Source organism: Colossoma macropomum, unplaced genomic scaffold (genome assembly GCF_904425465.1).
Source record: "Colossoma macropomum unplaced genomic scaffold, Colossoma_macropomum, whole genome shotgun sequence".
NCBI classification, from domain to species: Eukaryota; Metazoa; Chordata; class Actinopteri; order Characiformes; family Serrasalmidae; genus Colossoma; species Colossoma macropomum.
This window is the reverse complement of record NW_023494791.1, coordinates 34,793,616-34,819,125: the sequence shown is the minus strand read 5'-3', so window position 1 is coordinate 34,819,125 and position 25,510 is coordinate 34,793,616. Positions and strand designations below refer to the sequence as shown.

Sequence of the window (25,510 nt, the reverse complement as noted above, 5' to 3'; positions counted from 1 at the left end):
ATAATGTATCTCTGCGTATCCCTGACATTGAGAGGGTAGAATTAACCTGAAGGCAAACATGACCATGTCAGCAGAGACAAATATAGAAATCCCTGAGGTTAGGTCACTTTCAAAGCAGCAAGCAAAAGGCTCTTACTCAGATATGATCACAGCCTTATCACCCTGAGAACTATTTATCTGTTTCTCTTTCTCTTTTAACTGTTTATCCTCCTCTTTTCCCACGCGCCTGCCCTTTACTTTTTTTCACTTCCCTTCTCTCTTCCTTCCTTACACCTTCCCTCATCCTCTTCTGTTCTTTTTTTCTTTGCTATTTCTGAGTCGCAGTTGTCGCAATAAAGACATAACTGTTAATGCTGCACTGATGACACATCACTGAGTGAAGCCTCAGACTGCCATGCCCTTATTAGCTGGATGAGTTGGGCAGTGGCGCCAAAGCTGTATTGGATTAGCAGTATGATTTAGCATTTTCATGTTATGTAGTTATATTATATTATATTATATTATATTAATAAAATCCTTACGTTTTTAAGCCACTGTCGAAGTGACTTGCACATAAATAATGCAATGCAGTGGTTCTCAAGCCTAGTCCTGAAATAACAAATTCATTAATACATTTATTAATTTGATGATTAATTAAAACTGTACTATATAAGATTGTTGTGAAAAAAATATTAATTAAAATTGAAAGATGTAGCATTACTGAGTCAGGGGAATAAAAACATGCTCAATATGGAAAGCCCGGCTCAATGTTTAGGTCTCAAATGCAAAATCCACATTATGCTGATGAAGATTTGATGACAATAATAAATCTTACACATACATCCTCGGAGAAAGTTCTCTTTGAATGCTCTGTCAACAAGCTCAAGGTCATTAGATTTATCCATTTGGGGAAGGGGTCTAAATCACAGCTTACACAGCTAAATGTTATTTTGGGTTGATTGTGATTACCTGTTTTCACCAGAGAGGTCTACAAATCCCCAAAACTTGCAAGCTTGTAGCAAAGTCCTTATTGAAATTCTGTCCACTCAATGGCCATCTTTGCAATGCCCCCAGCCAGTTATTTCCACTCATACAGGACCAGACTTCTTATTGAATGGGGAGAGACCTATAAAACCTGAAGTACAAGCCAAATTAACATTTCAAAAATATATTTGACATCGATGATAAAATCTGACAAAAATACTGTAAACAGTTTGTACCATTTGGCTCAAATAACATGCAAAAAACATGTCTTCTGGCTACTGCACATGTGCATATCTCCACAATGACAGGGAGCTTTTCCTGCCAGCTGCTTAATCAGAAAGCTCAGTAGCTCTTTTTATAGAAAGGTGGGACCGATGCCATGATGAGTGTTACGTGTCAACCAGTGAACTGTCTCCTCCTTTGTAATCTCTGCTTATAGTCATACAGCATTGTGCAAAATGTAAGTCTAAATCATCACAAATGGAAAAAATGGACTAAAGTGTATTGAATAGCTAAGAAAAGTATTAGCAGCGGTCTTAGTGATCAATTTTTGTTCAGTTTGGTTGATTTAGACATGCCAGTAGTGCAAATTAATTGATGGGTTGTGAACGTCCATTAGCTACGTTAACCCCTACATTACTCTACATTTAACCTCCAGCTTCAAAATAAAGAAGCAGACTTGTCACCAAACATTTGGGGTAAAGGGGTGAAACTGGCTACGTTAAAATTTTGGCCAAACTGTCGCTTTAATGTCTACCATTAATACTTGGTATGAGGTGAAGAGGCATTCTCTCCCCCGAGCTCTTGCTTTAATGGACTCTACTTTCAGTGCTGGTTAAGAAATGGATTTGACCTGCACTTTTCTGTTAATTAATCCTAATGTTGTTCTTTGTTCCTTTTTACATGGCACAGACACCTGTGTTCACTTTGAAGGTGCTCTTGTACTTAATCTTCTCTGTCTGTAAACTTTACTTAAGTGTCTCTTTCTCTCAGATTACACAGCACTTAGAAAGGTCCTGCCAGCTGCTCGCTTTCGTGTCCTGCCAGCTTCCTTCACTGTTAGCTAGGCAACGTGAACATTTTTGCTTTAACTGTTTCTTTAGCCCCATAAAAATGGGCAGGACCTACCGTGGGTTCAAACGACTATTACCCAAGCAACTCCAGTTTGCATTGTTTCCATGTTGTTACTGAATAATAAGCTTTAGGGATGTAATACGCCCGGGATTTTCAGGGATTGATAATGTGCCCACATGGTGGCTTTCCGTCCTCATCCTTTTCCATGTGTTTTCCTGTGAGAGGAAACTCGATAATAACTGTATCAGATTAATAGAAGGGTCGTGGCATTGTGACTCATAGCAGGTCCTACAGGGAAATCTCCACACCGTCCATCATTTCTTCCTCGCATGCCTTTAAAAGGGCTTCAGGCGCAGCGCTGGGGAATGTCTTTGCTGAGTTCAGATTGCACTGATATTGGTTCAGACCTGCAGCATTAATCTTCAATATGAAATGCGCAGCCAGCGGCCCTTTATCTATTTTGGTTCACAGGTGCCACTGATAAATTCGCAGCGCAGGGTTTGTTTAACGCGCCTGAGAGTCGCAGACCAAGCAAAGGATTAGGAAGGCTGTGATTTGTTTAGATTTTAAAATAAGCTGTGAGGCAATTTGCGAGTATGCTGAGGCAGAATGTATCAACAAAAACACAAACTCGCCTGCATTTCAAAGAAGAGGTTGTAAATGTTGCCGTTCATTAAGGCAGAGCGGACTTTATGTGCACTTCAAGAAAGGGAGATGAGATGGAGGTGGAAAGGCTCTGTGATGTATTGGTCTGCATATTTTGGTTTTTAGGGCTTAGAGGAGCCGGTTAACTGCACAGTGGAGCAGCTTCATCAAATATTGCCTTAGTTGTAAAGTTGCTAAAGAGAAACGGCCGTCTTTTTCTGAAGTATTTTTCTCTAAGAGTTTGGCACTGACTGGAGAAGAGGAAATTAATTTCTGTTGAATCAGATTGGGATTTATCTCCTTTACTCTAAACCTGAGGGTAGTGGTGGACAACCTTATCTGTTCTTCTTATTGTGATCAATTACATCATAAAGCAATTTTTTATGTGTATCATGGCTGTCATCAGTGCACTTTTAAGAAGTAAAGGTGCCAAAAAGGGTTATTTGGAGCATTCACCATAGATGAACCACTTTTGGTCTCCTAAAAACCTTTCAATTGATAGTTCTTTGGAGGACCACATTTGTAAAAGTGGTTCAGAAAAACCCTTAGGGGGGAACTTTTTTCCATTCTAGAACACTGAAGACCTCCTGAATTAGAAGATAGATTGGTTCCTCAAAGGACATTTACTTTCATAGTTCTTTAGAGAACCATCTTTGTAAAAGCTAAAAGGGATGTTCCAGTATGAAGATAATTTAAAAGTTCTAGGAAGAACCCAATATCTGGTATAGAACCTTTTTATATTTCATTATATGAAGGTCCTTGAACATTTGAAGGATCTTCACATTTGCAAATCTCTTTTTCCAAACATGATTCAGTAGACCAATTATAGATCACCTGCAAACAACTACTAGTCTATTGTAACTACATAGTGTAGTATTGCACAGAAACTATAGTAACCATCTTGTTTCTTATAAATTGTTGCTGTCATGCAAAAACCTTGTATTCTCCATTTTCACTTTTTTGCAAAATTTAAAAGCTCTAGTTAAGTTGCATTGTGTTCAAATTTCATAATGAACAGACTAAAAGAAATGGTTCAAAATTACTTGCAAAAAATCTTGTTCCATTGACTTTATGTATTTAAGAATGTTTTTTCCTTCTTCTGTAACGGTACCATTTTAGACATGTGGTTTTGTTTCGACAGCAGCAACTTATTTTTATTTTTAATACTTTTTTTTTTTTGCAAATATTGAATAATAAAATCATTATATACAGTATTATTAGTTATTTTTAGTTTTACTAGTTTATTATTCATTATTATGTTTTCATTTTGGTCAGTGTGGGACCTTCTCTTTGCTGGTGCATTTTGTCTGTTCAGAAAAACAAAACACTGTGATGCATGTTGTGCATTGTGAAAATACTCTTGTGCTGTATCACCCACTCTTAGCTTAGGACACATATAATAGCTTTCCTTGCTCTAACATGTGAAATTCAGCTTTTAAAGGTTTTGGTAATTAGCTGATGAATAGAATTGGGTGTGTTAGCTAGGGAAAGCACCAAACTACACACTGCAGCACTTCTCTGGGACCAGCATCTGGAAACTCTGATGTAGCATCGCCTTGGCCCATCCAATTCTGTTATGCCTTCATAGATGAATCCCCCACATATGGATGCAATCAGAGGGCGTCATTGTGAATGACATCATTTTTGCTTATGCAGTGGGTATCATACTCTGAACATGACCCAAGAACATGAGGAGGAATCTCTTTGTAACTTGCATAATCAAAGCCAGTTGGCTTTGGCACTCCTTGCCAACAAATCGTAAAGGGCTTTTTATTGTTTCCCTGGTTTATTTTAGAACATCCTAAAGAAGAATGATTGCATATTTTTTTCTTTCTTAAAGCATTTTGGGTGCAAGCTTTTATTTACGCCATCAGTCGAGATAAAAGCTAAATACGCTATTATGATGCTCATATAATACAGTAGCTAGTGTAATGTTAGTGATGCAGTGGACTGTCAGTGATAATGTTTCACTCTTACTTTGTTCTTTCAGTGGATGCGGCACAAAGATTTCTCCCACAAGCACGCGCACACACACACACACACACACACACACACTCAGCCTCCAGCTGCATTATTCAAGGCCCTTTTATCTCTAGTAAAAGAATGCAGGCTGTTTTACAGTTGTCCTTTGAATCCACATGGAACATTTTTGTAGGGAGACACCCTTGCCCTGACCATGCTGTCATAACTATACCATGACACTACCCTATTTTCATGTGTTGTCATAGTTGTACTGTGTCCTTATATGTCTTGTGGCATGTATCATAACAAAACTGTACCATAACGCACCGGCATATGCTGTATGTCATAACCGTGCTGTGTCATACCTGCACTGTAGGGTTATAAAATGTTCCATTGTTATCATACTATTCCATAACCGTGCTGTCATATGTTATGCCATAACCGTGCTGTGTCATAACCATTTTAGCTTTTTCCAACAGCTGCAGGTGCTCCTGACTACAAATAAACAGGAGCACACACAATAATCTATAAGCACAAATGTAATATGAACTTTTTATTCCTTCTTTTTCTTTATTTCTTTAGCCAGAAAGGATGTTTAATTCAGCAAACAGATTTTTCTATATTGTCTTTAAGCAGTATCTAAACAACATTAGGAACCCTTTCAGTCATTCAGTATTTATTGTGGTTGGTTTATTTATTTATTTATTGCAGCTTCTTTCATTTCTTCTGTGTTCTTATTTTTTAACTTTTAAAGTATGTCTTTGTATCAGCATTTTGGCCTGCAAGCCCATTTGCTCATCATTTGTACCATAGTTTTATATTTGTTGAAAAAGTGAAAAAGTGCTGAAAATTAAAGTGCGGCTGAATAGAGAGTCGTTTTGTAGCCAAAAGAGACCCACTTTAAAGAGCAAGAATGCCCATTACTAGTGTTCAGGCTGCTTTTCTGCTGCAATTCAGTGTGAAGCAGCTCTGATGTCATGATCTTCAAAGCACGCCTACAAAGGCACATTTTTTAACTTCTTAACCCTCGTATGGTGTTTGGGTCTGTGGGACCCATTTTCAGTGTTTGCCAAATAAAAAATGAAGCGATTTATTATTATTTCAACTCAATTCCTTCCTCTTCTCATTTTCTGTGAAGAACATATAAAATAACAAATTTTTTATGACTTCACACTGTACACCCCCACACATTTATATTACACATGTGGTGCTGGGGTTTGTATATGTGTGCATGTTTGTGATATTTTAAACATGTGGTATTTTTACATAAATTGTTATGTTTATTATTTAAAAAAAAACAATAATGTGGTGGGTCCACCAGACCCACTTAGTAACAAAAACATGAACACCACACAAGGGTTCCCAATTAATTTGGGAGATTCTGTTATATAAGCAGGCCAATTGGCTGCTGGTTGTTTTGCTCATCAGTTTTGATAGCTTGCTTATTTGATGGAGCTGCATTGGCTAATAACACTGGGTAGAGCACTGCAAATGTGTAGCTGTGATTGCTGTTTTTATCCCATGAGATTAACGTTTGTGCTGTGAGACCACAGCCAAGGCAAAGAACGTACGTCTAATGGTAAACCAGCAGTTCTTCACTAAACCCCTTGACTAACCCATGAGACTTGACAACCATGCAGGTTAGTTAAGTTTCTTATAACGTGCAGTGATAAGCTGATACTCTCATCATACCCTTTAAATATAGTAGCATTAAAGACCATTGGCATCCATTGAAGAAAAAAAAAAACAGCATGTTTGTTTTCATGCATGATGAACACACATAATGAAGCGGTAGACTATTTGAGTCAAAATCTGTTCTCGCCTAAATCAAAATTCTGGTTGCATTTTTAAGCAAACACAAGTGTTTTGCTTGTACTGTGGAAGCCTGGTGTGTCACATGCCTTTTTTCATAACCATATTCTTGTATCCTATGTGTCATAACTGTACTGTGGCACTGCCATAGTGTCATTTTATGTGTTGTAACTGTACTGTGCCTTAACTATACTGTCATATTTCATTTCCAAGATGAGCCATATCTGTACTGGCATATGTCATACGTCATAATCGTAGTGTACAGTAACCATGCTGTCACATACCATGTTGTGTCCTCTACTTAACAGCAAATCTTGCTTCAGTGCTCCCCCTCATAAATTATGCTTTGTTGGTGGCGATGCATTTGTTACAGCAAAGACCCGAGGAACCATGGAGGAATGTTCCAAACCCCTGTTTTTCTGTGATAATGTCTGGGAGGGGTTCTCACTCAGGCTGCTTTTTCCACTCTGCTTGACTCAGTTCCTTGGCATAGCTCAGATGCACAAAGCTTGATTCAACTGCAATTGTAAAGAAAACATTTTCAGTGCTTAGAGCTAAGATAAAGATCTGTTCCTGCAGGGTCTTAGCACTGCAACAGGTTCAACACATCTATTATGCTCATCAGAAAATCAATGTCTTCATGAATTCAGTTATGTGTTACTAGAGCACAAAGTAAATAAGGAAACCTGGACAGTGCTTAAAGCAGCAAATCAAATTTCTGCAATTTTCACCTTGACCTGAATGTGGTTGATCAATCAAGGCATGTTTTAGTGTCTGAAGTGTGCTTCTTTAGTTTTGCTCTGGAGCTACGAGGCTTATGTTGCTGATAAGTAATGGAAGCTTATACTGCACTGATTAGCACTGTACAACCCACATGCCTAAATAAACACATGCTTGTCTCAAACTGCGTCAGGTTGTTAAGTAATTTCTACTAGACTTGCTTATGTGGTTTCTGACATTGTGTGACATACTGTAGTCTATAAACATGTACAGAAGTGCATAGAATAACTAAAAACAGTTGCACCTATCATGAAGACTGAATTTTGTCTGTACTTTTGACATTTTTATTTAGTGCAAAAGTCAGAAATCGACCTTTCATGTGTTTAATTCTCATTCAGAATGACCATTAAGTACAAGTTATACATTTTCCAGAAAGTAGAAAGTACATATTTAACAGACAATTACACAGAAGACTTAACAGCTAGTTACAGTGTCAAATTTAATATCAAATTCAAAATCTGGAGCTCAGAAGATTAGAAAAACACAGAGAGAAAATGGGACATCAAATGTCTGTGCTAGACCTGGTAGACCACCAAAACTGTCCCCATCTTTCCACTGTGAGAAGACAACTCAATGCGGTGGTTCTGGAAAGATGTACAGTTGCCAAATTCTGTTATTGAGAAAAGAAAAGAGACAAAAAAGAAGAAAATTTGCATTCGAACCAAAAAATTTGACATCTAAAATGTGGAGAGTCTAAATTTGAGATCTTTGGAAGTATCGGAAGGCAATATGTATGGCACCAAAGCAGTCAAACATTGTTCGAACCATGTGTGCAAATGTGGTCCAAGATCAGTGCAAGTTTGGGTATGTATAACAACATCTGGGGTTTGTGATTTGTTTTTGAGTGAAAGTAGTGTGTAGAAGTGAATGCAGATGAGTGCAAATCCTAATACATCATGCAGTATCCTCTGGGAAATGTTTGATTGCAAAGGAATTCATTCTGCATAAGCACCATCACCCCAAACACACTGCTGAGAAGATTAAGAGATGAAGCAAAGGAGCAGCTGGTATTCTCAGAACAATGGACTGACCACTCCAGAACTCAACAACATTAAATGTGTTTGGGAATAGTTGGATTGTGCAAAGCAGAAAATGCAACCAACTTCGAAGAATGAACTTTGATTGTGTGAAAAAATATCCCTGCAGATTTGAAAGCAGGTCTTCTGAAAAGAATAGAAGCTATAATAAAGGCAAAGGGTGGGCACACTAAATGCTGAAAAAAGATCATATTATATTCAGTTGTTGAGTCTCCTGTGTAATTTTCTGTTAAATGTTTTCTGATATTTTTTTTTTCCCTTGAATATTTAAAGTCTAATTAATGAAATGGTGGTCTCTAACCTTTGCCCAGTGCTGTAACACAGTGTGAGAAACCACAAGTCTTTTTGAGATTACTTAGGTATGCAGTTTGCACAATGATTTTTTATGTTTGCTTTAAGGGGCTGAGTTTGACACGCTTGGATTAAACTATGTAAAAAGGACCACGTAGGTTTTTGTCATGCTCAATTGCTTGCCTTTAAGAATATGCAATTAAAAGCAATGAACCTGCATGGTGAGGCCTGCGCTAAAATTATGCCCAGCTGTTTCAAAGCTACAGCCTAATAGCAGCCTGTGTGCAGCAAAATCCAAATGCATGGTGTTGAGTGAGGTAGAGTAGGTCTAAGCAGTGCAGAAATTACAGAGGAGAGAGGTGTGTCTCCCAGAGACGTTTCTAGGTAGCTAGACACTGAGCCTTTCTGTTCCACAGAGCACAATTCAGCTCAAACAAGGTGTCTCTTGTGTCCTTTCCTTGTGCTGCTGTGCTGTCAGTGTAGCTGAATATCACATACATTGGTTAATAATACAGGCCTCCTTGCTCAGAAATGATGAACGAATGCTTATAGAGACCAAGTAGCATGATTATATTTCCATACTGCAAACAGGACTTTATTAATGTTGGCTTGTTAAAGGGGAATTCAACCAGTTTTTCTAAATGTACATCTAATTAAATGGTTAAGATGTAAACAGGGTCATTCATAGTAGTTTGATGTGAAAATGCTCAATCTAGAGAAACTTACCGAGTCAGAATTGTTCACAGTCGTGGTGATGGGAACCAGACCTTTGAAGCATTTAATGCCTCTAAAATCTAACTCACAGAAAGTTTTAAATAGAATGGTTAGGAAAGTCTTGCCTGATGCTTGAGATGTTGTTTTACAGTGGATTTGAGAAGGTTTTTGGCCTTGGTGGACAGGTACTTGCAGGGCATTGTAAGGTAGAATAGTCCCTGAGAAAGGCTCTTTTTTATGTGGCTTTACAACAATCGTATCATTATCAACACTATGTATAAAAGCTGTACAGAGTTGGTCATTTTCTCTGTTATGAACCATTTTACATCAAAACACTCTGAATGACTTGTTTACATGTCATTGATTTGAATTATGCAGAAGTGTCTTGTAAAAACATATATGGAATTCCTTTTTTAACAGTAGAGTGGTCACTGTAGATCATATTAGTACATATTTACAGATTATTTTGATGATTAATCAAGTAATCAGAGTTCAGAAAAGTCCAAACCATGACAAAGTTTCCAAAAATACTTTAATGCTAATACATAAAATTAAATGCTGTGAAGCATTTAATTAAAAAATATTTTTAAAAAGTATATAAATGTGTGTTCATTAGACTGTTTCTTACTGTAAAGGAGAGCTGTCAGAGAAATAAAATATGCATCATTCAAATTGCCAGCTAATCATTGCTGATTTGTTTCAGGAAAATTTTAATTATTATTTATTTATTTATTTATTTATTTATTTATTATGGTCAAACCGGTTACCATATCAGGTTCAGTCATGGCAGTTGTAGAAACTTTTTCTGAAGTGTGCCAAGTTTTCAGATTGGCTCCTTTTAAAGATATGACATTAGGACATTAGGGGGGCTGGTATCTTTTTGTAAAGATTAGACTTTAGTTTATTACTGTTTCACCAAAATCATTTACACTGAGCAAAACCTACAGGTTAATTACACACTGTCCATCATACACTTTTTGCTGATGAAATGGGTTTCTTTGTTATGCTTTAGAACCTGTAACATTTGACCAAATTTACATATCTTATAATCTAGCTTAAACTGAGTTTCAGGTATGGTCTGTCCTGGCTGGCCTAGAGTGGCTAAACTCGTCCAGCATGCTAGCCATCTCAAACACATCATCACTTTAAACATAGGCCTTCATGTTGGAAACCAAAATAAATACCTGCCATCATCTGCCGTGGCCTCTGTTATGACAATACTGCACCAACCCTATATTTACCATCTCTGCAATTCATACATTATTCAGGGATTTCTTCAAAGTAGTGTCTTCCTTAAATCTTCAATTTTAGGGAACATTAATGATAAGTTGCTGTTGATTGATAGATACAGTGAACTCCATTTATGCATTTATTTTCAGATTAAATAACACAGACATGTAAAATTTTCTCAGTAAGTCAGTGTGTCTAAGTCCAGCAGTGACACTGGGGTGTTTAAAACACCAGCAGCACTGCTGTGGCTGATCCTCTCCTACCAACGCAACACACACTAACATACCACCACTGCAGTGTCGCTGCAGTGCTGAGAATGGTCCACCACCCAAATAATACCTGCTCTATAATGGGCTTGTGGGAGCCCTCACTGTTGAAGAACAGGGTGAAAAGGCAGTAACAGAGTATGCAGAGAAACAGACAGACTACAGTCTGTAATTGTAGAACTACAAAGTGCACTTAAGTGGAGCTGATTAAATGGAGAAAGAGTGTAAAAACAAGGATATATACTTAATAAAGTGTGTGTGTGTGTATACACTCATGATAAACCTAAATCTTTTTGAACTTTAAAATAAATCAAAAATATCTTTTTAAGAACAACATTTGATCTCAGTTACGGCCTTCGGTTTCAATAGATCATGACATAATCCTTGTAAATATCTAAGGTCTGAATACGTATTTGTTTTTTTGAATAGGCTTTTACTTTGGGACTGGACTTATAACTGTTCACAACTTAAGAATTTACAATGTAACTGTACTCAACACCTATTTCACGTCTTTAATGTTAGATTTTTCATTGGAATTTATGTTGACACTTCCACCAAAAGAAATCTCTTGGCCAATAAGAATGCTGTTTCTGATATAACAAAGTAAATTAATCATGTAACAATTTTAGTCTTTTATTTAAAAATATTTTACAGATCTTACTTCAGTATGTTGCCTTAAATATTACTGGCATGCTAATACAATTAATGATTAGTTCATCCAAAAATATGCAGCCCCCCCCCACCCCAAAATCCACCACCACACTTTCTGAAAATCCACAGGGAAGCACTGAACCCTGCCCCAGTACAGACGCCATGATTCTTGCTAAAGTTGCATCAGATTCATGAGTCATGGAGGGACAGCTTATGCTCCTTCAGTCGCACCTCACTCAACCATCTGTCCTGAAAGCATTCTTCCTGAATGAGCACCATGACACTCACCACTATAAATCAGTTACCCTTCTCTGACTAAACTGTATTTGACTGTGTTTGGATAATTTTGTAATGGTAGCAGTGCAAGAAAATGTAATCTTATTTTGTATTGTGAAATTTTCAGGCTGGTGTGGCATTTCTTATAGGTTAGTCATGGAAGTAGATTTCTCAGAGTGGAAATGTTACAACATTACAGTTAGTTTTGCCTTTCAGGATTGGCTGAGAGGGATTCTGTGAATGCAGCATCATATTCCTTATACCTTATTCACCCCCATTATTTAGAACCATTTTAATACAAGTGTTTGTCATTACAGTATGTAAATAAATGCTTCAGAAGCTAATGATAAATATAGCAACGTCAAAGTGTTGTGGATCACAATCATACTGTTGAGGTTGGACCTTAAAGATATACTGGCACTGATTGAAATCAGTGTCACTGGTAGAATAGGACATTTTTACATTAGAATGGTTTTGGATCATTTTTCTGTTGTAGAAGACGTATTTTCAGATTGAGTTTCTCAATTGACTGTCACAGTTGCTTTGAGAATGTGGTATTTAGTGTAATCTGTTCTTCCATCTACCTATGCAGTGTTTGCTGTGCAACTGGCTGCCACACAACCCCCCAAGCATTGATAATTTAGATCCACCCCCATTAACAGTTAGCAAGGTGTTCTTTTCATCAAGTGCTGCTTTTTCCCCCCAAACATACCTTTGGTGATTATGGCCAAATAGTACAATTTTAGCTTCATCAATCCACAGAAATTGTTTCCAAAGTGCCTCTGCCTTATCTAGATGCTGTTTTGCATACTTCTGATTCAGTTTGGCATGCTCTGGAATTGTCATCAGCTTATAATTCCTAATGACAATTCTTAACCTACCTAGTCCTTACTTAAGTCACTTAAGGTCTAATGAGTTAATTAAGTTCTGAGACTTTACAACTAGGCAGGTGTCCAGATGTTTGCATATGCAACAAGTATTTTTTTTTCTCTCTAAAATAACTGTGCATTATCATTTACAGAAAATGTTTAATTTTTAAAAATGATTGTGTTTACTTCTTTTTACTTCCAAATTCAACAAAATATGCTGTTCAGGAGTGCCCAAACTTTTGCATATAACTGTATGAACTATAAGGAGGGGAAAAAAAAACAAACAAGAAAACTGAATTGCAATACTGTCTAGATGGTAGCAAAAATTGAAAGTTTGAAGTACTGTAGTAGTGAAAATAGAGAACCAAATAGCAGCAATATAGCAACATATAGCACCAATCTATGAGCATCGTTCATAAAGTGACTTAAATAGAAGCATTGACAGTACATGCACAGTTAGATACAAGACAGTACTGTCACTGTATAGCACTGCTTATGATACATTGGTGTTATTATAAGCTGCTGCACATTTTGCTTGAGACACCTTCAAATATGTCTTTGCAAAATGACATTTTTAATTGTATTGGTGTAATGGCAGTTGGTCTCTAGGCCATCTCACAGCCAGTCCCCTCTCAGTTTTCACATGTTCTTGCACATGTTCGGGTGTGAAAACCAGCAAGTAACCTCTGTGCTAATCACACGTACTCGTTTCTCATTACGTGTTGCAGCATGCACTCGTGTGCACAGCTGAGCCCTACTCCACCTTATGGAAAAGGAGACGTTACCTCACACATTCACAGCACAGAAAAACCGTTTCCTTCAGCTTCTATTTTAAGACTGGAAGGGGGAGCCGAAGCTTTGTAAACAATGCGCCGGCTGTGTTCAGAATGTCAGACGGTGTACCGAATCTGTCCCGGGCTGCCAGCCCTGCGCAGACTGTACCCAGCTGATCGGAAGTCAGTTTTAACACCTTTAGAAGTGGCTGTAGATCTTTCATCAGGTGTCAGCTTTAGGATCATGGGTTGTTTCACGAAAGAGCATGTTATGAGAAGTACTGTTTATTCGTCAGTTTTGTATTTCACTTGCTTAATGAAAAACGGATTTCGGACTAGCGATGTTACATTGAGCTGTTTTGTTGACACCAGCCCAGGTGTGCAGGTCTTTGCTAAAAAAAGTCAAGTAAAGCTCTGAATAAGGGTTCTTACTATTACTTGATTATAAAATCAAATTTACCTTTGCAATGATTAGTTGGCAATTTGTATAAGACATTCTAAAGTCTCCTGCTCTCCTTTATAGTAAGAAATAATTTATATGCATGTTATACACCAGTGAGCCAAAACATTATGACCACAGACAAAGCAGACAGTAATGACTATCTCATTAAAATGGTGCATGTCAAGGTCTGGGATATATTAGACAGTATGGGAACAGTTAGTTCGGTCAACAGTGGGGAGTACCTGCCAACAGTGGACAGAGGAGGTACAATCCACGAACTGACATCAGAGCATTGGGTGCCCAAGTTTACAAAATGAATGATGGTTACAGAAGGAAGTAGGAGAGCCCTATTAACAACCCACAGTGCATCACACCTTGCTGTGTATGGGGCTGAATAACCACAGATTGGTCAGAATGCCCATGCTAACCGCTGTCCACCATCAAAACCGCCTGCAATGGGCACGTGAGTGTTGGAACTGGACCTTAGAGCAGTGGAAGAAGGTTGCCTGGTCTGATTAGTCTTATTTCCTTTTACGCCATGTAGACGGCCGGGTACATGTGAGCCATTTACTAGAGAAAGCGATGGAACCAGGATACACTGAAGGAAGATTGAGGGAGTGTTATGCTCTGGAAACCCTGGGTCCCGTGCATTAGTTTGGACATCAGTGTGACACGTCACCATCCTAAACATCATTGCGGAGCAGGTACACCCCTTTAAAGCAGTGGTATTCCCTGATGCCACTGGCCTCTTTCAGCAGAATCGTGTGCCCTGCCACTTTGCATGTACTGTTTGGGAATGGTTTGAGGAACATGACAAGTTCAAGGTGTTGCCTTGACATCCAAATTCCCCAAATCTCAGTCCAATCAAGCATCTTTGAGATGTGCTGAAACAACAAGTATGATCTGCTGTGGTGCCACTTTGCAACTTACAGGACTTAAAGGATTTGTTGCTAATGTCTTGGTGCCAGGTACCACAGGGCACCTTGTAGAGTCCATGTCTTGGGGGGTTGGAGGTGTTTTGGTGGTGCGCAGAGGATCAACACCATGTAATGCAGGTGGTCAAAATGTTTTGGCTCATCAGTGGGTTTTATCGTCTTGATTAATCATCAAAATAGTAGGTAGATTGCTTGATTGCTAATGCAACTCAGGACTGTCTAACAGTGTCTCTGACAATGAAGAATGGTATTACCAGGAAAGAAATGGTGGATCGAGATTAGCCTAACTAATCTCCTTTAGTGATTCTCTGATTGAAGATACTGCGGAAACATTTCGGTTTAATTAGACATCTCAGATTAATTAGATTGACACTATGATTGACACTGTGCACCTGTATTGCATAGAAGTAGCAACAGCCAAGGACATATTTGATTGTCATTGAAATTATACTTATAAAGTTAAACTTTGATTGCAACTAGTCTCTTTTTAGTGCAATTTTTAGTGTGGTTCGGGGGTGAACTGTCATATTAGGAACAAATCCACCTCTATGATAATGCTAAATTCTGCTAGCGTTACTGTGAGACTCTTTGTTAGCACTAAGTTAACGCAGATACACATGAATATTTTTTTGGCCATTCTAGATTATACCTAGACAGTTGAAGCTTCTCTAAGACATTCCGTGTTTTTCTTGAAACGTTTGAGAGACATATTAGAATACATTTTACCTTTAGCTGTTTCATAATGACTCTTTCTATAGAGAGTGGAAGTACAGAGCCGATACCACTGTTTTCCATTTTTAACTATCTATTGATTAAACTGCTGCTTATATTCACAGTCAGTGACATCTAGGACTATCAAAAACCAATCAAAATGTGAGAGCTGTCTTAGCTATAAAATAGCTAAAAACGATTCCTGATTGGCCAAATTTCTGCTTGGCATTTGAAGAATGTAACCTGTAAAAGCTATAAAAGAAAAGTTGGTCCAGACCCAGGTGTCCTTCGTTGAGGTCCTGTCCCGTGGGGCAGCGTGAGTGTCCACTCCTTCATACTCACATGATTGGACTTTGTGCTCCAGTAATCCACGTTTTCTGTGTTCTGCTCACACGGGTTGACGTGGTGTTGGCCAGGCTGAGGCGTAAGCAGCTTAATCGGCAGCCGTGTGTCAACAGATGAAATATGGGTCATACAGCAGTGCACAGCAGGCTAAACATGACAACTGAAGCACTGCTGCTGGAAGGAGTTTCCTAATACTGTACTTCTGTGAATGAAATTTGGTCATGTAGGTATGAACTACTGTTTTCATAGATGTTTTTACAAGACTAAAGAAGCTAAGTAGTCATGGAAGCTTCCACCCCCAAAAAAATCAACATACCCTTGTCTCAAACTGTCTAGTCGTTAAGTAATCTCAAACAGACTTGTTTATGTGGTTTCTGACACTGTATGACAGTATAATCCATGTTGAAAACTACATTTTTGGTGTACTTTTGTAATTTTTTTTTAGGTAGGTCAAACAGCCTAAGCAGTTCTGTTTGAGACTGAAAGGGAATTCCACTGATTTTTCCAAATTTCTGCATAGTTAAATAATTTATATGTTAACAAAGTCATTCAGAGTGGTTTGATTTAAAATGCTCTATTCTAGAGAAACTTTCAGAATAGTTAATGGTGGTGATAGGAACCAGACGTTCAATATGTTTAATGCCCCTAAAATCTCCCTCACAGAAAGCTATTACAAGAAATAGTTACGAATAAGGCATCAGACATTGTTTTATGACAGTTTTGAGATGAGGTTTTGGTCTAATGTGTTTTTTAAAATCATGGCGGAGAGGTACATACATAGGGCAAAGTAATTATATATTAATTATATATTAATAACACTGGTCATTTTCGACAGTAAATAAAAAGGTTATATTTGTGCTGTGGATAATGCGAAATTGGTTCCTCTTATCGCCACTATAAATAAATTAAAGTCAGTTTCTCTGCAATGAACCATTTCACATCAAACCACTCTGAAAGGTGTTGTTTACATCTCAACAACTGTATTATATAGAAAAATCTATAGAATCCCCCTTTAACAATTCAACACAGTTTGAGGCAGTTAAGTGATTTAAACGTGCGGTTTACACACTGCTAATTTGTGCACATTTTTTTTCCCATTACCTTTACAGCACAGAGCTAAAGAAGCAAATTTCAGACACCAAACATGTCCTTGCTGATTGTCTACATGTGAGACAAAGGGGGAAACTGTATAATGAGATTTTTTTTTGTGGAAATATCATTCTAAATTTCATACAGCATAGCTCTACATCAAAACCAAGGCTGGCTTATTTTCTACAGACAAGCCCAGCTGCCAAAGCTAATGATACTGCAGTGTTGGATACCTCTCATAACTCATCTTAAAATATCACATTACTTTCTCCCATGCACCCCCCATGGGATGCTGGCAGTAGAGGGATTGCCCCTTGGGATTTTTAGAATAGAGCACGCCTCCTCAGTGTTGATGCAGCGCTATCAGACCCCACACACAAATTGTAGTCTTTCCACAATGAACGTTTGATGTTTAGTTTCTTGGAAAAAGGGCTTAAATGCTCCCAACATGCTTTATTTAGTGTAGGCTAATGTTTAAATCCCTGGTGAATTATCCTCAGAGTCAATAAAATAGTCATTAACTCTTTTTAAGACTCTCTTGGGATTTTTTTTATTTAATTTTTTTTTTAAGCAGTCTGACTTTCCTTTAGCCCGCCCTTTACAGGAGACATACCAGTTCAACAAATTGCTCAAAGTTTTGCTTTCTTATACCTGACAAAATCACATGTATAAGGCAAAATGCTTGTTACTGCAGACTTGGCTGTGGGCATAATACAGTACAGAAATACCTAAATGTCAGTGGTGTTTTTTTCTTTATCTGTGAAGCTTATATTAAGCTCAGTCAATATTAAGACCAGTTTAGTTCAGCTCTTTTAGACAGTGGTAATCATCAAAGCTTACATAATTTTTGCAAGGGCTCATGGTTGTTTGATTTTCCCAGTTGACCCCACACTTGGTGGAATTCTGTGCAATAGATGGATGACCATGCTTCAGGGAGATGTTTTATGATGTTGAATTTCTGAACCGCTTGACGTCACATTTGATACTACTGAGAATAAACATTCATCTTGAGAATTCACAGGCCTGAACTGGACCCAAACACACGCAAACACACATAGACACGCTTACACACATGCCAAGGTTAGGGATGTTTACAGCTGATCTGAGAACTTCAGGCATATGTGCATCTTTTAACTTTTAAATGTGATGTCTTGGGGTGCATCATGTCTTTGGAAGAGATTAACTAAAGCTGTGCTGATGCTATAATTAACTGTTGAATTGCAGTTTCTTTTGTGATTTTGTATCAATATGAGCCAAACCTGTGCCCAGTTATGGTTGTCCAAGTTACCACAGTAACAGCCCACAGTCATGGTAAAAGTTTATCATTTATTGATTTATTTCATGCAAACCATAGTATAATGCTATTATTCCCGCAAGTAAACATAACTAAACCTTTAAACATGTTGGCTGATGTGATGTCCTACATTAATACACCATTTATGGTTCCTTGAATAGATGGGATTGTTCTAGAACCGCAGCTCCACTGGTTAAATGTAATTTATAACTTATATTATAATTTATATAATATTTTATCTTTTATTTGACAAAGATTAATGCTCAACTTACTTGTTATCATTGTGTTTGCACTGTGTTGCACTGTGTCGCAAAATCACTGGACAATGCACAGTCATTTTCCACACAGTTACAAGTTCTAGCATTGTTCATAACTGAGCTTTCCCTGCTGAAACCCCTGTCTTTCCAGGCAGGGTGTCAAGAAATGTCCCTCATAGTACGACTGAAAAGAAATCATGCTCTGAAACATTACAGGATGCTAATTGCTTACTCAAGGAGGCAACAGGATATTTGCAGAGCTAAAATGACCACTGTTGGCTTTATGCTAGCAATTAAGCAATGACAGGTTGATTGATTTGCTCTTTGTGTTTCTGCTGGACAAGGTCAGTTCCTCAAGCAGGCTGAGAAAACCTGAAGTGCACAGCCAGCCTGCTTTACAGAACAGAATAGCTTAGTAACAACAGATATATCCTATATAATGTATTTTTTTTACTTGTGTTTAGTAATTATTTTTTTGATTGTTAAAATCTTACACTACATTAGCTGTTTATCCCCATCTAATCAGTGCCAGTTCCGACCCGCTAGCAAGGTATTTACATTAGGGGCGGGAATTGCTACAAGCTCCGTGATACAGTATTATCATATGTGAGCCACGATATGATTTTGCTGTGGTATATGAAGAGTTTTGATATGCTATGTATAGTTAGGTCATATTGCCCATTGCTTGTTAGCTACATTGACCCTGTAGGTCCAAAACTAAGGCAGCACATTTACTATGTCTTACAAAACTGAGTAAATTTTATTTTTTGCAGAACAATTGATTTAAACATTATTGCCCTTGCGCTTGGTATTTTTCATTAATGAATCGCTTCTTTATTTCTTTGTTGTAGAGCTGTCTCTGGCCCAGCGCAAGTTTGCTCAGTGCCTGGGTGAGTTCCAGTTTGAGTACATCGGAGATGCGAAGACTGACGATGAGAAGTGCATTGGTGAGTATGTTTACACACCTGACACTTTGCTGTGTCAACACTGTGTGATGTTTTGGATAATAATGATTAAAGCTGGGCAAACTCTGTTGAGCATGCCTAAACATGGGTCTGTATTCTTTACCCCACCCCCCTTTTTTTAGATCGTGCTTCATATTTCATCTACACACATAGGCAATACTAATGTAATTCAGTATTGTAGACCTGTCACAATTATTACATAAAGGCAGTTATTTAACAGAATGGGCCTAATTCAGCAAAGTTGCATAAAAAAAGCACAGATCTGACCACTTTTACTGACATATGATTAGAGATGAAACGGTTACCGGTTTCATGGTAAACCGCGGTAAAATTAATGACGGTTAGTAGTACTGTTTGAACTTTAAAGTATCGTTAAAACCGCGGTCGATTACCGCGGTGTGAAAACTCGGAGATTCGGAGATATTTCAGCCTTCTAAGATGACCAAGTCTGACGTTTGGTCATATTTTAGGTTTTATAAGGATGCAGAAGGAAAGTTAATTGAAGATGACCACCCTGTCTGCAGATGACCACCCTGTCTGCAGAACATGCCGAAAGAAAATAGCAGCAAAAGGGGGCAACACATCAAACTTTACGAGTCATTTCACGACCACCACCCGCTTCTTTTTAGAGAATGCAAGGTTAACTTTAACGTAGAAGTCTGTGGGGACTTCGAAATAGAAGAGATGTCATGGTTTGTGTGGTTTAACCTATGCTTATGGTTCGTTAATAATATAAAATGAAACTTTTAGCGTCAAAAAAAAAGAAAAAAAGAAAAACAATCGGTGAATCAACTGTGAATCGAAACTAAAGCTTTTAACACATTTCTGTGGAGCAGAGTCTCCAAAACGAGCTCTGAGTTAACAGTCACACAAGCTCTGGAACGAGATGCTGCAGAGGTTCAATCTGCACAGCTCCCCTTGCTCGTGTCGCTTGCAGTGTTTACTGTCTGAGAGGAGAGTAACACCGTCTCAAATCACTCAGTGTCCCCTACATAGTGCGCTACTGTTCAAACAAACACGATCATCATTAACCAGCAGTTGAGTTTTAAATAGGGAAATTGTAGCCTGTTGTTAATGTTGATTATAGATGACTTAGTTGAACATTTCATGCACTCTTTGGGTGAAGGATTTGCTATTTCATGATCCACGAAGTGCACTACATAGGGAAGATAGTGTGCTTTGAGACGGGACCTTGCGCGAGTAAACGCTGCGTGCTGCTTTTAGGAAAAGCAGAGTTTCAGAGATTAAACTTCAGGAGTGTTTCTGCCGCAGCTCAGATGCATGCTAATTTTAAGTTATGTTTTAGTTTTAAAATGCTTTTAGAGAAGCAGCTCCACAGGTGAAGACACACTGTGTGAGTTCTACACTGTCTGCAGCTCACAGCACGTCACGCAATTCTTCTGTGATTTTGGCTGTTTTTCCTAGTGCACTGTATTGATTAGGGGTTCAGCGCCACAACGGCACAATAATGCTGCAGTTGCAGTTTGGACAGAAATCCCCAGAGTGCAGCACTTCTTAGAAGTAGTAATTTTCCATTAAGACCCACCTCAGAGTTGGTTGAGATTTAATTCGCTATGCAAGGAAATCCCTAGTTATTGTAATTAATAATAATAATAATAAGAAGAAGAAGAAGAAGAATAACAGTAATAATAATAATAATAATAATAATAACAGTAATAATAATACATTTGCTATTCTTTTGTTTACAGAGTATTACAAGTATTGTAGGTAATACAAGAGTAATGCTAAAAATGTATTGACCTTATTTTTTAATGTTTATGCAAACAAAAAGTGCATATTGCTGCCAATTCCATTTGTGTTGATATAAAAGTTGGTGAAACGAGTTTCAGTTTGTGTATCAGTATTTATTTTTTTATTTATTTTACTTTTCAAAACATTTGAACAATTTTGCGATAATACCGATAATTGTGATAATTTTGGTCATGATAATCGTGATATGAAATTTTAATATCGTTTCATCTCTACATATGATCTATTTTGTGTGTGTCGTTCATGAAACTTTCATAAGATGTGGAAACAAGCAGTGATTGGAGTTCAGTTGATGAATCAGCTTCAGTGCGTAAAATCAAGCATCTACCAGGGCCTCATTTACGTATCATTTACATGACGCATGCCCTAATTCATGCCGATGTTCTGGTAGGGAGCCGATAAAACGACAACATTCAGCAACTCATGAGCCGATGGCTGTGTTTGTAAGCGAAGTTTAAGGTTAAGCAGTGAGTGCCCCTCTTACTGACCAAGCTTTATAACATCAAAATTACAACCACTGGAAAGAATAAAATGTGAAATAAACAAAACATCTTTCTTTCAAGACAGTACAATGATGTAATTGTCTAGTGTGATTATTTTCCTTAAATAATATATTAAATGCTGTATTATTGCAGTATGTGAAACTTGCTATTTTGTATTATTATTAAAATAGTTGCTTCTGTACCCATAAACTGCATCTCATGTCTAATAAATAGCCTGAGATGTGTGCACAGTTCCATACTGGACAAACAGTGCAGTATTTTGGTGTAGAAGCCAGATTCAGCCATTGACAAACCACTACACCAGCTTTGCTAACTTGTGCCACACTGTGCACTGAAGCTGAAGAACAGGCGGTCTACAGACGGCTCTACCAAGACAAAAAAATGCTGTATTTATTTATTTATCGCAATTCAATTCCGTCAAAAGGAGGAAAGTAGTCGTATTTGGACACTGGTGCTGCAAATGTGCAGGAGCGGTGGTTGTGATTGTGTGCAGTTTTGGGTGTGACTTTGAGAAATCGGTTTGTGAGGCTGCTCACACTGTGAGACAAGCAAACAAAAATTCAGAAATCCATCCGATCGTCCGACTGCTCAATCAGAGCTCGTTTGGGCAGTTAATCTGGCATCATTTCCCTTCTCACACTGCACAGCAAACGACGACCGATGAAGCTGGAATTCAGCCCGATCATGAAATTCAGTCGGCTCCGACCAAATCGGGCAGTTGTTAATTGCAGTCGTTTATTTGACGGGTAATCGTGATGTGAAATTTCGTGATTATGACAGGCCTGCAGTTTTAAAGAGGTATCTGGGTGCATCCTGTCAGAGTAAAGTGTGTTGGAAGAATTTGAATTTGAACATTTATAATTCGTTTATCTGAGCGAAACCAATCTGTGCAATATGGAATTAGAGCTCTGTAGAATCTAATTAAATGTTGACCTCACAACCAAAAATCACATTGAATCTCAAAGTGTGCATCTCATGACACCCCTAATTTTTAAACATTCTTGGAAGTGATGACATAATCAAATAAAGAAGTTCAATATTCTTTATACCAGCTAGTTTGCTGACTTCTTATTTGCATATCCAGATAATGGCTGATAAAGGCTGCTGCGATTTCATCCCTTCAAATATCAGATGTTCATATCAAGTTGTCATTTGTGGGTTTTGCCTGTGTTAACATGAGTGGGAACAAAAACAGTAATGCAAATCAGACATAACTGGATAAGTGGGTTGCTAAGTGAATTTGATGAACCTGAGGCTGTAAGTCACAGTTATAATAAAAAAATAAATATTTAGGGGGAAAAGCTGTACTACAAAGTTAACCCAGAGCAAGGATGGGTCATCATCAGTACGTTTAGAGCACTGAGCAACTGCATGTATCACCAATTATAGAAAACAACAAGTGTATAGGAAAAGCATAGTAATCATTAAGTTGTTATTTTTATCATGTGTTTAAATGATTATACTTTCCTTTTCCTTTTTAAATGACTTAAACATTTTACATAGCCTTTTCTAAATGTGCCACTGTTTCCTGGTGCATTTTGTCAGTTCAAGCTTTGTTCAAAAACCTTAGAAAAACAAACCGTGATGTATGTCATAATGAAAAGTCTCACAATGTCATTTTTTTCCCCATATTGTCCACATTAAACCCATTGAACTTGTGACTTCAGCTTCTTATGTGTAAGTCTCTTTGTGCTGTTTCATATTTGTGTTTCAGATGAATCCTTACAGGAGTTTTCGTCATTCCTCCGAAACCTAGAGGACCAGAGAGAGCTGATGGTAGGTGCAACCTGTCGAGACCTGCAGTAAACCTAACGCACCGCCCAAAATATGCAAACCACTCAAAATGTTGCAGAACAGACCCAGTGACATAATTTTATTGTGTTAGAACATAAATGAAAAGAGACACTTGCAGCATCTGTCCAAAGGTACATATACCACCCTCACACACACGCACATACATACACACTGGATGTCTGAATGTGAGGTTATACATATGTCCAATAACATATGTGTTTCTGCTTATGTTTCTCTCTATTTTAACACACACAAACACACTTACTGCTCAAATGGTTTTAAACAGTTAGCTTAGCATAGTGACTTTTGCACATTACTGCATATGCCTTCAGCCATCGCATGGATTTATTTAATTGTATCGGCAGCATAGTTAGTATAATTTAGTGAAGGATTTATTAGCCCAGCCAGATATTGGTTGATGATTACTAAAAATATTGGGCTGCCACGAGGAGAGGTTTGGAAATTATTAATACAGTAAGTAGTGACTTTATTGTAATAACGTTCTGCTGAGCAAAAAATAAAAAACATTACTGTCAAGAAATTTTTAGATATATTTAGTGATATTAGAGATACTTTCTCAGGTGCCTAAACTATTTGCAGTTTATATGTGTATGTAAGGATGTAGTATGTAAAACAGTTTCTATCTTCCATATATATCCTCACCAGCAGCCCTGATGTGTCTGATCCTCTCGTACCAGCGCAGCACACACTAACACACCACCACCACATCAGTGTCACTGCAGTGCTGAGAATGATCCACTACCCAAATAGCCAAACCCAAATGGGATTACTGACCATTGAAGAACAGGCTGAAAGAGGGCTTATAATGAATATAGATATTCGTAATAATAGTTCAACTTTAAACGCTTTACAAAGTCAGAAACATTTTTGCTGGGCATGGAGGTTGGCCCTGTTATTTATTTATTTATTTATTTATTTATTTTATTATTATTATTATTTTTTTTTCCTTTTTTTTCCTTTAAAACTCAAGCTCATGCCTAAAAAGAGTCAAACCAAAACATTGCTGGACTGTGGTGTGAGTGTGCAGCAGTGAATAATGGTGCATTGGCCGTGTGCATGAGTTGGCAGAGTCTGAGGTGAACACAGGAAGTGAGTTGTTTTGCCGTCAGTTATTCATGCCCATTCTGTGAACAGCAGTGCTGGCTGGGGTGATTCTATAGCTATGCAAGTTTGCAGGAGTGATTGTGGTGAGTCACGTCTCCCTCAGCTCTGATCTGTACATGCAGCTTACTTCTTTCACTCTGCACAGACACACATTAGAGAACAGACGGATCCAGTTCTGAAGTCTGATTGACTGAACCATGATCAAAGCCACTGTAAAATACTTCTACATACACACATATGACTGCACATGTCAGTTTAGTTCTATGTTTAATTTAGACATTGTGCTCTACATGGACAAGTTTTTGATGATGTGGTTTGGCGACCATAAGTTATTGTTTACAAACTACATTGCTTGGCGTAAGTGGTTTATAGTGTTTATGAAATAGTTTCTTGCTTTTATGTGACAATAAGCAATATTGTTAAAATATAGAAATTGGTAACACTTCACTTGACCCCTGGTACGTAACATTGACAATACCATAAACGTGTCATGACAGATGTCATATGTGGTCGTGAGTTGTCATGACAGATTTTATTCAGTTATATAACAGTGTCAAGTTACCATTAACCATTTACTGTCATGAAAGATGCCATAATGACACTGATTGCTGTGACTGCTTGGTAGAGTACACAGCAAAATTTAGCATGTGACATCATGACAACAAACATTATGGCATCTGCTATTAATGGTAAGAGGAACACAGCATGATTATATTACTGAATAAAATCTGTCTCATCTCATCTCATGACATGGTATGGTTATGTCAGTAACCATATCAAACAAGTGTTACTGCTTAATCAGAACTTAATCAGAAACAGGCCATTTAGTTTTATGGCACTGTTTTTTGGTATTCTTTATTAATATCAGTTAAGCCATTGTATTCTCTGTGTTGAAACTGTATGTAATCTTGTTGTATCTTGTTTGTGTTGGTAGAGG

At 37.8% G+C, this 25,510-nt stretch overlaps 1 protein-coding gene across 6 annotated transcripts in view; it reads left to right on the top strand.

Annotated features, from left to right (window-relative positions):
• arhgap10 (Rho GTPase activating protein 10) overlaps positions 1-25,510 on the top strand; it is a 127,487-nt gene that overhangs the window by 21,185 nt on the left and 80,792 nt on the right. For all 6 annotated transcript variants that reach the window (XM_036574915.1, XM_036574917.1, XM_036574919.1 and 3 more), the window contains exons 2-3: positions 19,268-19,363; positions 23,369-23,430. In XM_036574915.1, coding sequence (XP_036430808.1) covers positions 19,268-19,363; positions 23,369-23,430 — 158 coding nt within the window. The remainder of the gene's footprint in view (positions 1-19,267; positions 19,364-23,368; positions 23,431-25,510) is intronic.